At 46.0% G+C, this 15,082-nt stretch overlaps 1 protein-coding gene across 1 annotated transcript in view; it reads right to left on the reverse strand.

Moving 5' to 3' along the window:
- Positions 1-6,268: 6,268 nt before the first annotated feature.
- Positions 6,269-15,082, reverse strand: part of LOC311105005 (uncharacterized protein) — a 49,678-nt gene continuing 40,864 nt past the window's right edge. Inside the window, exons 20-29 of the mRNA XM_084146989.1 lie at positions 13,252-13,587; positions 12,875-13,036; positions 12,462-12,739; positions 11,817-11,960; positions 8,705-8,891; positions 8,474-8,619; positions 8,194-8,298; positions 7,689-7,852; positions 7,098-7,427; positions 6,269-6,469 (exon numbers count right to left, since the gene is read on the reverse strand). Of these exons, the coding sequence (XP_084003115.1) occupies positions 6,390-6,469; positions 7,098-7,427; positions 7,689-7,852; positions 8,194-8,298; positions 8,474-8,619; positions 8,705-8,891; positions 11,817-11,960; positions 12,462-12,739; positions 12,875-13,036; positions 13,252-13,587 (1,932 nt within the window). The 3' untranslated portion in view covers positions 6,269-6,389. The remainder of the gene's footprint in view (positions 6,470-7,097; positions 7,428-7,688; positions 7,853-8,193; positions 8,299-8,473; positions 8,620-8,704; positions 8,892-11,816; positions 11,961-12,461; positions 12,740-12,874; positions 13,037-13,251; positions 13,588-15,082) is intronic.

The following is a 15,082-nucleotide window of genomic DNA, read 5'->3' on the forward strand; positions in this document are numbered from 1 at the left end:
GAAATTTGGAGTGTTCTTGAGGGAGTCAGAGAAATGTGGAGTGTTCATGAGGGAGACAGAAAAATGTGGAGGGTTCATGAGGGAGACAGAGAAATGTGGAGTGTTCATGAGGGAGACAGAGACATGCGGAGTGTTCATGAGGGAGGCAGAGAAATGTGGAGTGTTCATGAAGTAAACAGAGAAATGTGGAGTGTTCATGAGGAAAACAAAGAAATGTGGAGTGTTCATGAGGGAGTCAGAGAATGTGGAATGTGCATGAGGGAGACAGAGAAATGTGGAGTGTTCATGAGGGAGACAGAAAATGTGGAGTGTTCATGAGGGAGGCAGAGAAATGTGGAGTGTTCATGAGGGAGACAGAGAAATGTGGAGTGTTCATGAGGGAGACAGAGAAATGTGGAGTGTTCATGAGGGAGACAGAGAAATGTGGAGTGTTCATGAGGGAAACAGAGACATGCGGAGTGTTCATGAGGGAGCCAGAGAAATGTGGAGTTTTCATGAGGGAGGAAGAGAAATGTGGAGTTTTCATGAGGGAGGAAGAGAAATGTGGAGTGTTCATGAGGGAGACAGAGAAATGCGGAGTGTTCATGAGGGAGACAAATAAATGTGGAGTGTTCATGAGGGAGACAAAGAAATATGGAGTGTTCATGAGGGAAACAGAGACATGCGGAGTGTTCATGAGGGAGGAAGAGAAATGTGGAGTGTTCATGAGGGAGACAGAGAAATGCGGAGTGTTCATGAGGGAAACAAATAAATGTGGAGTGTTCATGAGGGAGACAAAGAAATATGGAGTGTTCATGAGGGAAACAGAGACATGTGGAGTGTTCATGTGGGAGCCAGAGAAATGTGGAGTGTTCAAGAGGGAGACATGGAAATGTGGAGTGTTCATGAGGGAGACAGAGAAATGTGGAGTGTTCATGAGGGAGACAGAGAAATGTGGAGTGTTCATGAGGGAGGAAGAGCAATGTGGAGTGTTCATGAGGGAGGAAGAGAAATGTGGAGTGTTCATGAGGAAAACAAATACATTTGGAGTGTTCTTGAGGGAGTCAGAGAAATGTGGAGTGTTCATGAGGGAGACAGAAAAATGTGGAGGGTTCATGAGGGAGACAGAGAAATGTGGAGTGTTCATGAGGGAGACAGAGACATGCGGAGTGTTCATGAGGGAGGCAGAGAAATGTGGAGTGTTCATGAAGGAAACAGAGAAATGTGGAGTGTTCATGAGGAAAACAAAGAAATGTGGAGTGTTCATGAGGGAGTCAGAGAATGTGGAATGTGCATGAGGGAGACAGAGAAATGTGGAGTGTTCATGAGGGAGACAGAAAATGTGGAGTGTTCATGAGGGAGGCAGAGAAATGTGGAGTGTTCATGAGGGAGACAGAGAAATGTGGAGTGTTCATGAGGGAGACAGAGAAATGTGGAGTGTTCATGAGGGAGCCAGAGAAATGTGGAGTGTTCATGAGTAATACAGAGCAATGCAGAGTGTTCATTAGGGAGGCAGAGAAATGTGAAGTGTTCATGAGGGAGGCAGAGAAATGTGGAGTGTTCATGAGGGAGACAGAAAAATGTGGAGGGTTCATGAGGGAGACAGAGAAATATGGAGTGTTCATAAGGGAGAAACAGAAATGCGGAGTGTTCATGAGGGAGACAGAGAAATGCGGAGTGTTCATGAGGGAGACAGAGACATGCGGAGTGTTCATGAAGGAGACAGAGAAATGTGGAGTGTTCATGAGGGAGACATGGAAATGTGGGGTGTTCATGAGGGAGACAGAGAAATGCGGAGTGTTCATGAGAGAGACAGAGAAATGTCGAGTGTTCATGAGGGAGGAAGAGAAATGTGGAGTGTTCATGAGGTAGGAAGAGAAATGTTGACTGTTCATGAGGAAAACAGAGAAATGTGGAGTGTTCATGAGGGAGCCATAGAAATGTGGAGTGTTCATGAGGGAGACAGAGCAATGTGGAGTGTTCATGAGGGAGGCAGAGAAATTTCGAGTGTTCATGAGGGAGGCAGAGAAATGTAGAGTGTTCATGAGGGAAACAGAGACATGCGGAGTGTTCATGAGGGAGACAGAGAAAGAGAGGAAAAGAGGAGGACTAAAAGAGTTGAATGTGAATTACTCACTCACCACTCCAGGTAATAAACTGGGTAGTGTAGTAGTTGTGATAGTGTTCAACCACTTTCCTCTGTCCCAAAACACACACAATAAACAACCAGCACACTTCAGACACGTTAACACTTCAGGCACATGTTAACACTTCAGGCACATGTTAACACTTCAGGCAAATGTTAACACTTCAGGCACATGCTAACACTTCAGACACATGTTAACACTTCAGGCACATGTTAACATTTCAGACACATGTTAACAATTCAGACACATGTTAACACTTCAGGCACATGTTAACATTTCAGACACATGTTAACAATTCAGACACATGTTAACACTTCAGGCACATGTTAACACTTCAGGCACATGTTAACACTTCAGACAATGTTAGTACTATATGTGCAACCCCCATAAGGAACGTTGTCCTTGGGTAACCTGGAGTCCTCAACACTGGTCCTTCTAGACCTACTTAGTTCTGTTCCTCTAGTTCCCGACCATTCACACAAACCACTACACATACACTACCAGTCAAAAGTTTTAGAACACCTACTCATTCAAGAGTTTTTCTTTATTGTTACTATTTTCTACATTGTAGAATAATAGTGAAGACATCAGAACTATGAAATAACACATATGGAATCATGTAGTAACCAAAAAAAGTGTTAAACAAATCAAAATATATTTTATATTTGAGATTCTTCAAAGTAGCCACCCTTTGCCTTCACTATTATTCTACAATGTAAATTTTTTTATAAAATAAAATAAAAACCATTGAATGAGTAGGTGTATGTCTACTTGAGAATGTATCTAATGAATGTGTTTAAATGAGCGTGTGTTTGCAAAGATCTGCATCTGTATGCGATCGAGATGGAGGGTGTGCGCGTGCTTGCCTGTGGCAAGTTTGACTGAGACACTGTTCAATATAGACTGTGGCAAGTTTGACTGAGACACTGTTCAATATAGACTGTGGCAAGTTTGACTGAGACACTGTTCGATATAGACTGTGGCAAGTTTGACTGAGACACTGTTCAATATAGACTGTGGCCTGAGGGTGTAAGACCAGACATGCTGAAGGCCCAGGACGGCGGACGGGACGGACGTCTCTCCCGAAGTGTTTCCCCGCACCCTGGGGAGGTTAGGTTTCTTTTATTTTTATTTTGAGTGTTTAATGTATTAAAAGGGCCGAGGTAATGAATTATAATCTTTAATGCAGCGACCGATCGATACCACAAGAGAATAAATCAGCTTTTACTGAGAGCGTCAAACCCTTTAATACACTAGGAGAGAGAGCGGGAGTAGAGGGAAGGAGGGAGAGGGAGGGGAGAGAGAGCGAGGGAGGGAGGGAGGGCAGGGCTGGTTCCAGGCATAAGCGACATAAGCAGCCTCTAGGGGGCCCCTGGCCCATTTTTTAAATTGTAATTTTAGGAACTCAGTCTGGGTCTCAAAATGTGGTTTTGCATCAGCAGTTTCGCTCTTGTTATGTCAGTCACAGACAGTCACTCAATTAGCCATGTCAGCTAACAATTTTTTGATTGGTAGTTAGTCTGGCCAGCTTTCTAAACTTGTAGTAATCATGGCCGAATACCTACTGGGCACGTGCCCAGGGGCCCTGACCTCCAGGGGGCCCACATTGACTTTCTTAGTCATTCTCACTCATATCATATTAACATGGCATAAGTCATTACTCCGCTCCTCCGCACACTCCACTGGCTTCCAGTTGAAGCTCGCATCTGCTACAAGACCATGGTGCTTGCCTACGGAGCTGTGAGGGGAACTGCACCTCCTTACCTTCAGGCTCTGATCAGTCCCTACACCCAAACGAGGGCATTGCGTTCTTCCACCTCTGGCCTGCTGGTCCCCCTACCTCTGCGGAAGCACAGTTCCCGCTCAGCCCAGTCAAAACTGTTCGCTGCTCTGGCACCCCAATGGTGGAACAAGCTCCCTCACGACGCCAGGACAGCGGAGTCACTGACCACCTTCCGGAGACACTTGAAACCCTACCTATTTAAGGAATACCTGGGATAGTATAAAAGTAATCCTTCTACCCCCCCACCCCACTCCCACAATTTTTTAAAAATAATAATAAATAATAATAATAATAATAATAATAATAAATAAATAAATACATTTAAAAATATGATTAGGAAACATTTCTAAATATTCTCTAAAAATTAAGAATTAAAAAATTAGAAAAATATAAAAGAATTAATTGTAAAGTGGTTGTCCCACTGGCTATCATAAGGTGAATGCACAAATTTGTAAGTCGCTCTGGATAAGAGCAACAGCTAAATGACGTAAATGTAAATGTAAATGTAATAACAAAATGTGTAGAGTTACAAGATATAAACTTTAGGGGGGGCCCTCCAACCAAATCTTGCTTAGGGCCCCCAAAAAGCCTAGAACCGGCCCTGTGGCAGGGAGAGGGACATAAACTGAAAGAGAGGGAGAGAGAGACTGAGAGAGAGGGACAGACTGAATGAAGGAGGGAAAGGAGGGAGAGAGAAATAGGGATGGAGAAATGATAAAGAAGGAGGGTTGTGGATAGTTACCTTAGGGGTAGCCTCATTGACTAAAAGCCCCCTGAAAGCTCTAAGATTGTGACAGTTTTGTGAGGAAGCAAGGTTACAGGGTCAGACTCTGAGTTAAGACAAACACTTATTTTCTCTCTCCTGCTGTCTGTTGTGTTGTTTTTCTCCTCTCAGCAAATCCTCCTCGGTCTCAGAGCGTTTCCACAGCCCAGGGCTAGACTTTAATTAATTAGACGAAACATTATTTATTCCTCTCTCTCTCTCGATCAGAGTTCAGTTTTCTAGGTCTCTCATTATACCTTCTCCAGTCCTACAGGTAGCTAGCACCTCCGCCTGCGGAAATAATACATCAACAAAAATAAAGATATGCCATGAATATCTGATATCACTAACTACAGTACCACTTCCATCTGACTAAATAATACATAAAAAAACAAGCTTTTTAGTCCGGGAGTAGGCTTAGTCTGTGTCCGGGAAACAGGACCCTAGTGTTTGCTGGGTCCAAGTCAGTGTTACTTGCTCTCAGTGTTTGCTAGGTCAGTGTGATTTCAGGCAGGCAGTAAAGCTAAAGCTCTGGCCTTTAGTAGCTCTTTAGAGAAGGCCATCCACATTAAAATGTGATGTCTAGGGCTGAGATAGTTAGATAGCCAGACTCAGAACAGAGAGAGAGAGAGATCTTCACAGATAGACACAGATGGTATTACACCACTCCCTTTTTCAATGATTTACCCACCACTACAGACACATACTGACACGTTAAGATGGCCGCTGGGCTGTGTACTGTTATTATAACATTAACTTTTATTCTAGTCTATAGGCTGAAAGGAATCAGAATGTCAATTTTCTTACACCCGTACTCTTCAAACTCACATGTTAATGACCACTGTCCTTCAGATGTATAATTTATAATATTCTATTGAACATAAGGAATGAGGAGTTTAAATGTCTTTGTTCTGGGTGTTTATTTCACTGCTTCTCTTCACTTTGTGGTTGCTGTCTGTCTGCAGGTGTCAGATGGAGTCTAACTGTAATAACCGACTGAGTGGCAGACCCAATATCATCCTCCACACTCACTCACGCTGGATGCATCTCAATTTCATAAACAAAATGTTCAGAGGCTGGGGCCTCGTTTTGATTAATGTTGCCATGACAACTACATAATTCATGAATTGTATTAGCGTTCCATTTGTCTTTTTTTCTGAATCATAATTCACCAGGGCTTCAGTGGAGAGAAAAGACTCTCTCTCTCTGCTTTTATCCTTTAGTGTCTGTCTTCTCTCCCGTCTTCCCTTCTTCCCTCCACCCTCCCCAGCTGAAATGCTGACATGTTGCTCCCTTGGTGTAGGATGGAGGGAACCAGAGTGGCCCTACAGTCGTGATGAACCAACAGGCCTTGCTTCTCATTTAAAAGATGCTCCCTCATCTGAACTGTATTGGTGTCTAACTAGCTCCTCACTGACACCCATTGGCCAGAGGAGGAAATGCTGCTTGTCGCCCCAGAAGAACAGAGACATCTCTTCAATGATATACACAAATAGAGTAGTAGCTGGTAGAAGAAAAAAAAAATGTTTACAGTGTATGGAAAATGGATCAGAAATACTTTATTTTACTAGGCACCTTTTACAAAAATCTGACAAAACATTTGAATTTGACACTTTTAATATGAGTCCCTATCTGGATTCAGATCTGTATGCAGAGGACGGAAGTGTGCAAAGGATCATGGTATTTCCAGTTGAAGCAGAAAGGCAGTAATTCTCTCTTAGTTCACTGGTTTGTCCTTACTGGACTGACAGCAGGGATCTGAGTTGAGATGTCCTTCATTGTTGTCCCCACTCACGGCTAAAACCAAACACACAAAGGTCCTGTCAAAAGCAGTCACTTCACTTCAATTTGTCAGGGCTGGTCAGGGACATCAGTGACAGTTGGTACACAAATTCCCTCATGTCTAACCCCTCCCTCTGTCCTCCCTCCACCTCTCCCCTATAGTCCACACCTCCCTCCTCACCTCTCCCCCGCTCTCCCCCCACTCCTTCCTCCTCATCTCTCTCCCCTATCTCCTTCCTTCCTCCACCTCATCTCTCTCCCCTATCTCCTTCCTTCCTCCACCTCATCCCTCCTCACCTCCCTCTCTCTCCGTTTCCCCCTACTCCCTTCCTCACCTCTCTCCCTCCCTCTCTCTCCCCGTTTCCCCCTACTCCCACCCTCCTCACCTCTCTCCCTCTCTCCCGTTTCCCCCCACTCCCTCCCTCCCTCTTCATCCATCTCACCTCTCCCCTCCCCTCCTCACCTCTCTCCTCCCCTCCCCTCTATCCATCACTTCTACCCTCCTCACCTCTCTCCTCCCCTCCCATCTATCCATCACCTCTCCCCTCCTCACCTCTCTCCTCCCCTCCCCTCTATCCATCACCTCTCCCCTCCTCACTTCTCTCCTCCCCTCCCCTCTATCCATCACCTCTCCCCTCCTCACCTCTCTTTCCCTCCTCCATCACATTCTCCTGGCTGTTGGTGGCTGAGGTCATGGGGGTGGTTTTGGGAGTGAGTGTGTCTGTAAGGCTGCTCTGCCCCTCCCAGATCACTGTGGAACCTCTGTCTGCAGATTGTAGACGCTGGAGGGGTGAAGTATTCTTGTCTCCGGGACTGAAGGACTGGGAACCCAGTTTTCGACGGGAACCGAGCTTTCGACGGCCCCCCGAACCTGAACGCAGTGGCAGCCCATACAGCCCTCCCGCCTGGTCAGAGTCACCCAGGGAGGGGGCACGTCGCAGGGGGCAGCGGGAGACGGGGGCACTGCGGGGGTCTGGAGGAGAGAAGAGAGAGTACAGAGGGGTGAGATATAACAGGGGGTAGGGTGAGAGAGAGAGAAAGAGCCAGAAAGAGAGGTAGAGAGAGAGACATATGAGGAGTAGTATCAGTACAAATGACTCATGTAGTGATTTGAATGTGATTTGTGTTTGTGAATAATAGTGTCTGTGGTCTCTCACTGAGTTGTTCAGTGTGTGTGTGTGTGTGTGTGTGTGTGTCTGTCTGTGTTTGTCTGTGTTTGTCTGTATAGTCTCACCAGTCACAGCAGCAGTCTGTGTCTGTGTGTCTGGTGGGTTGTCTGCACTGTCAGCCAGGTTCTCTATACTGCCAGCAGCGTAGAACAGAGCACGTCCCTCTCTCCCTCCTCCTCCTTTAGGCTTAATCAGCTTCTTCATCCTGTCTGCTATCCAGCTGGACTTCCTACAGAGAGGAATGGAGGGAGGAAAGGAGGAAAGGAAGGAGAGATAGCGAGGGAGGGATGGAGAGGGAGATCAAGATCAATAGGAAGTGTGAGAGATGGAGAGAGTGTGGGGGGGGTTACAAAAAGAGGAATTTGGCCTCGGTCTGTGTGTCTGTGTCTGCATGTGTGTCTGCATCCAAACGCACTGCTGGAGTCCAGAAGAAACGCTACAAAGCCCACAGTAAGGACCTATTGGAGCGATGTGACATCAATCCCTCAAACCTGGAACCTCTCTTAACGTGTTTGTGTGTGTGTGTGTGTGTGTGTGTGAGCGTCTGTCTGTGTGAGTGTGTGTGTTTACTTGGCCTTGCTGGGTGTAAGCATGCTGGGATCCAGAACTCTGTACTGATCCATGATCTTCTCCACCAGCTTCTGTTTCTCTCTACGCAGCTCACCCATCTTCTCCCTGGAGAGAGGAGGAGAGGAAAGGAGAGAGAGAGGAGAGGAGAGAGGGAGGTGGAGAGGAGAGAGGAAAGGTAAGGAGAGAGGGGAGGAGAGGAGAGGTAAGGAGAGATGAGAAATAGGACATTCGTGGAGAATAGAATAATAATCTTTCCGTTAATGTGTGTGTGTGTACTAACTGGTACTCTCTCTGCTGTGAGTGGTGCTGGTCCTTGCGCTCCAGGCTCTGCTCCATCAGAGCTCTGTTGTGATTGGTCAGACTCTGATTCTGCTCCAACAGTTGATGGTTCTCCTCCTCCATATTACCCTTCAGCTGGGTCAGCAGCTACACACACAAACACACAGGTTTCAGAATAATTTATAGTAAACATAAGGTGTATGTGTGTGTGAGACCATCCCTTCCTCCTGACCTGGTACTGGTTGGTAAGGCGGTCGGTGCTGAGCTCCAGTCTCTGGTTGTTCTCCCTCAGAGAGCTGATCTCTCCCTCCAGCCTGGTCCTCTCCAGCTGGGCAGCACTCAGCTCCCCTCGCAGCACCGAGCCCTGGGCCAGCAGCTCACTCTGCACCTGGGCCCACTCCCTCTGCACACCTTGCAGCCTGGGAGAACAGAACAACATACATTTACAGACAGACAGAGAACCAAGGATTTACTTGACAAGATAAGAAGGTGAACCAGCAAGTCAGGCTATTTGTCAGTCAAACAACCAACTGCCAGGTGTCTGACTGAGTAGATCCGTGATGAACTGAATACATCTGGGACGAACTGAATACATCTGGGACGAACTGAATACATCTGGGACGAACTGAATACATCTGGGACGAACTGAATACATCTGGGACGAACTGAATACAGTGGTGTGAAAAAGTGTTTGCCCCCGTCCTGATTTCTTATTTGTTTGCATGTTTGTCGCACTTAAATGTTTCAGATCATCAAACAAATTTAAATATTAGTCAAAGATAACACAAGTAAACACAAAATGCAGTTTTGAAATTAAGGTTGTTATTATTAAGGGAAAACAAAATCCAAACCCACATGGCCCTGTGTGAAAAAGTGATTGCCCCCTACAACCTAATAACTGGTTGGGCCACCCTTAGCAGCAACAACTGCAATCAAGCGTTTGCGATAACTTGCAATGAGTCTTTTTGATAGAATAATTATTAATGACTAATTATTACACCCTGAAACTGTGTGAAATGTGTTAGAATGTGTGAGTGTAGGACCAGTAAAGACTATGACATTGAGCTACTATTTAGCAATGTGAGGAAGAGTTAGACCAGACAACAAAGGACAAGGAGAACTGTCTAGAGACAACTGAGAAACCAAGATAAAGAGGCCTCCCAATTTAGGGAGGAGAGAAACTGTTAGGCTTTTTAAGGAGTATGAAATATGGTGCAGGATATTGTGAGGACGGCAATAACTAAGGAATGCATGTGTGTGTGTATGTATGTATGTGTGTATGCATGTGTATGTGTGTGTATGCATGTGTGTGTGTGTGTATGTATGTGTGTGTGTGTGTGTGTGTGTGTATGTGAACTGATGGTCAGGAGAGCAGTTTTAAAGTGGAAAACTACAGCCCGCCTAAAGAGGGGAGGGATTTTTGTATGACGTGTGAGTATAAAAGATGGACTCTGAAATTGTGATGGCAGAATTCTCAATGAATAAACATCTCTGACTATGCAGACAGGGACTCTGTCTGTTTCTTGATCCTTTTGGGAGACGCACAGAGACACTGAAATAGTTTGTTAAATAATTCACATAACACTTTTACAGCGCTGTGGAGGAATTTTGGCCCACTCATCTTTGCAGAATTGTTGTAATTCAGCCACATTGGAGGGTTTTCGAGCATGAACTGCCTTTTTAAGGTCATGCCACAGCATCTCAATAGGATTCAGGTCAGGACTTTGACTAGGCCACTCCAAAGTCTTCATTTTGTTTTTCTTCAGCCATTCAGAGGTGGACTTGCTGGTGTGTTTTGGATCATTGTCCTGCTGCAGAACCCAAGTTCGCTTCAGCTTGAGGTCACAAACAGATGGCCGGACATTCTCCTTCATGATTTCTTGGTAGACAGCAGAATTCATGGTTCCATTTATCACAGCATGTCTTCCAGGTCCTGAAGCAGCAAAACAGGCCCAGACCATCACACTACCACCACCATATTTTACTGTTGGTATGATGTTCTTTTTCTGAAATGCGGTGTTACTATTACGCCAGATGTAATGGGACACACACCTTCCAAAAAGTTCAACTTTTGTCTCGTCAGTCCACAGAGTATTTTCCCAAAGGTCTTGGGGATCATCAAGATGTTTTCTGGCAAAAATGAGACGAGCCTTAATGTTATTTTTGCTCAGCAGTGGTTTTCGTCTTGGAACTCTGCCATGCAGGCCATTTTTGCCCAGTCTCTTTCTTATGGTGGAGTCATGAACACTGACCTTAACTGAGGCAAGTGAGGCCTGCAGCTCTTTGGATGTTGTTGTGGGGTCTTTTGTGACCTCTTGGATGAGTCGTCGCTGCGCTCTTGGGGTAAGTTTGGTCGCCGGCCACTCGTGGGAAGGTTCACCACTGTTCCATGTTTTTGCCATTTGTGGATAATGGCTCTCACTGTGGTTCGCTGGAGTCCCAAAGCTTTAGAAATGGCTTTATAACCTTTTCCAGACTGATGGATCTCAATTACTTTCTTTCTCATTTGTTCCTGAATTTCTTTGGATCTCGGCATGATGTCTAGCTTTTGAGGATCTTTTGGTCACTTTGTCAGGCAGGTCCTATTTAAGTGATTCCTTGATTGAGAACAGGTGTGGCAGTAATCAGGCCTGGGTGTGGCTAGAGGAATTGAACTCAGGTGTGATAAACCACAGTTGAGTTGTGTTATAACATGGGGGCAAACACTTTTTCATACAGGGCCATGTAGGTTTGGATTTTATTTTCCCTTAATAATAACAACCTTCATTTCAAAACTGCATTTTGTGTTTACTTGTGTTATCTTTGACTAATATTTAAATTTGTTTGATGATATGAAACATTTAAGTGTGACAAACATGCAAACAAATAACAAATCAGGAAGGGGGCAAACACTTTTTCACACCACTGTAGATCTGGGATGAACTGAATAGATCAGGGATGAACTGAATAGATCAGGGATGAACTGAATGTATCAATAAGTTATATTAAATGAAATAGCTTGAAGAGAATAAGTGATGATCACATGATCCAGGCTCTGTCGTAGCCGGCCGCGACCGGGAGACCCATGGGGCGGCGCATAATTGGCCCTGCGTCGTCCAGGGTAGGGGAGGGAATGGCCGGTAGGGATGTAGCTCAGTTGGTAGAGCATGGCGTTTGCAACGCCAGGGTTGTGGGTTCAATTCCCACGGGGGGCCAGTATGAAAAATTAAATAATGTATGCACTCACTAACTGTAAGTCGCTCTGGATAAGAGCGTCTGCTAAATGACGTAAATGTAAAATGTAAATGTAATGATGGAGCAGTTAGTTGTTTGACTGACAAATAGCCTGAGAGTTTTCTTTTTACCTCTCATAATCCTCTTTCAGTCTCTCTAATTCTCTTTCTCTCTCCGCCTGCTTTTGCACCTCTCCCGCCATCTTCTCTCTCTCTAGCTTCATCTCTCTTTCTTTCTCCTCCAGCCGGGATTTGAGGCCCAGGAGCTCCTGATACCTGGAGAACATGAAGGTGTTATGAACGTTGCTATGAATTATACTTAAACACTCATTAAGGTGTCATTACTGATTTCATAAACATAATTCTATCGGGGGTTTTTCACAAGTCAGTATACAGTGTATTCAATGGCATATGGAACTCCAATCAGACTGCTTTCATAAAGTTAACAATGCCTTATGTATACTTCTTTAAATAAAGTGTTACTTGGTGTTCCCTACCTTCCCTCCAGCTCCCTGTGTTCCCTACCTTCCCTCCAGCTCCCTGTGTTCCCTACCTTCCCTCCAGCTCCCTGTGTTCCCTACCTTCCCTCCAGCGCCCTGTGTTCCCTACTTTCCCTCCAGCTCCCTGTGTTCCCTACCTTCCCTCCAGCTCCCTGTGTTCCCTACCTTCCCTCCAGCTCCCTGTGTTCCCTACCTTCCCTCCAGCTCCCTGTGTTCCCTACCTTCCCTCCAGCGCCCTGTGTTCCCTACCTTCCCTCCAGCTCCCTGTGTTCCCTACCTTCCCTCCAGCTCCCTGTGCTGTGTCTCCAGGTTACGGTTGCTGCTCCTCAGGTGGGAGTGTCTATCCAACAGCTCCTCTAGCTCCGCCTCCTGCCTCTGGTGCAGCGCTGTCATTCGCTCCTGGTCCCTCCTCAGCCCCTCCGTCCTGACCAATGACTCCTCATGTTCCCTGGCCCACACCTTAGACTCCGCCTCCAGAGCAGCACACCTGGCCTCGCTCTCGCTGCACCTCGCCAACACCGCTGCCTGCTGGAAACTCAGGGACGCCTGCTCCACCTGGGAGAGGGGGGGAAGTTGGAAATCAAACACTGTGACACTCGGACACAGGTGACAGTACTACAGTCTCTGAAGTGGCGAGAGGACCCAGTTTCAGGATAATAACTATATAAAACAATAGTAGCTGTATGATACCTGTAGCTGAGTGTTGAGTGTCTGCAGCTTGGTGCAGGTCTCCTGCAGGGTGATAGAGTGATGTTGCAGGGTGTCTATCTGCTCCCTCAGGTGGCTACAGGCGGACTGGGACTGAGACAGCTGGGATAGCAACACCTCCCGCTCTGCACCCGCCGCTGCATTCTGAGGGGGTGGTGAGAAAGAGATGATATGACTAGAGACAATTGACAATCACATGATAAATTGTCATAGCATATAACAGCAGATTAGAACCTTGACAGGTGAAAACACACAGACACACACCTCCCGCTCCTAATCCACCGTGAGAGGGAGGTGGGGGGGGGGTTTGGCACAGCAAATATCAACAAAGACAAAAAACGTCAGGTGAACACACACACCTCTCTCTCCAGGTCTATCAGTCGTTCACTCATAGACCAGTCCATCTTCTCTACTCCAGCATCTGAGGTCGTACAGAGGTCATGGCCCTCCTTTGGTTGGGCATCTTTAGCCTCTGGGTGCTCTAATGTGAGTCTGTCTGAGGATGTAGCCTTCAGTATGTTAGCAGGGATTTCTGGTGGGAAATTAGCAGAGACAGCATCTCTCTCCCACTTCTCTGAAAGGAGAAGGTCAGCGGTAACTGTCTTCAGTTCGGCCTCCACCCTGTCCAACTCCTGCTTCAGCCGTGCAGCCTCATTGGACAGTTCTTGGGACTGCACCTTCTCATTGGTTAGCTCCTGTGGGAAAAGGAGAGGATGAAAAATGGATTTCTAGGATCAAGGCACATATACACATATATAAACATATACACACATATATATACACACATATACAGTGAGGGAAAAAAGTATTTGATCCCCTGCTGATTTTGTACGTTTGCCCACTGACAAAGACATGATCAGTCTATAATCTTAATGGTAGGTTTATTTGAACAGTGAGAGACAGAATAACAACAAATAAATCCAGAAAAACGCATGTCAAAAATGTTATAAATTGATTTGCATTTTAATGAGGGAAATAAGTATTTGACCCCTCTGCAAAACATGACTTAGTACTTGGTGGCAAAACCCTTGTTGGCAATCACAGAGGTCAGACGTTCCTTGTAGTTGGCCACCAGGTTTGCACACATCTCAGGAGGGATTTTGTCCCACTCCTCTTTGCAGACCTTCTCCAAGTCATTAAGGTTTCGAGGCTGACGTTTGGCAACTCAAACCTTCAGCTCCCTCCACAGATTTTCTATGGGATTAAGGTCTGGAGACTGGCTAGGCCACTCCAGGACCTTAATGTGCTTCTTCTTGAGCCACTCCTTTGTTGCCTTGGCCGTGTGTTTTTGGTCATTGTCATGCTGGAATACCCATCCACAACCCCTTTTCAATGCCCTGGCTGAGGGAAGGATTTGACGGTACATGGCCCCTTCCATCGTCCCTTTGATGCGGTGAAGTTGTCCTGTCCCCTTAGCAGAAAAACACCCCCAAAGCATAATGTTTCCACCTCCATGTTTGACGGTGGGGATGGTGTTCTTGGGGTCATAGGCAGCATTCCTCCTCCTCCAAACACGGCGAGTTGAGTTTATGCCAAAGAGCTCGATTTTGGTCTCATCTGACCACAACACTTTCACCCAGTTCTCCTCTGAATCATTCAGATGTTCATTGGCAAACTTCAGATGGCCCTGTATATGTGCTTTCTTGAGCAGGGGGACCTTGCGGGCGCTGCAGGATTTCAGTCCTTCACGACATAGTGTGTTACCAGTTGTTTTCTTGGTGACTATGGTCCCAGCTGCCTTGAGATCATTGACAAGATCCTCCCGTGTAGTTCTGGGCTGAATCCTCACCGTTCTCATGATCATTGCAACTCCACAAGGTGAGATCTTGCATGGAGCCCCAGGCCGAGGGAGATTGACAGTTATTTTGTGTTTTCTTCCATTTGCGAATAATCGGACCAACTGTTGTCACCTTCTCACCAAGCTGCTTGGCGATGGTCTTGTAGCCCATTCCATCCTTGTGTAGGTCTACAATATTGTCCCTGACATCCTTGGAGAGCTCTTTGGTCTTAGCCATGGTGGAGAGTTTGGAATCTGATTGATTGATTGCTTCTGTGGACAGGTGTCTTTTATACAGATAACAAACTGAGATTAGGAGCACTCCCTTTCAGAGTGTGCTCCTAATCTCAGCTCGTTACCTGTATAAATGTCATGAACCCTGCGTCCTGAGTCTGTTCCTGCCTGTGTTGCTG

Source organism: Coregonus lavaretus (assembly GCF_964263955.1).
Source record: "Coregonus lavaretus genome assembly, chromosome: 29".
In the NCBI taxonomy this organism is placed as follows: Eukaryota; Metazoa; Chordata; class Actinopteri; order Salmoniformes; family Salmonidae; genus Coregonus; species Coregonus lavaretus.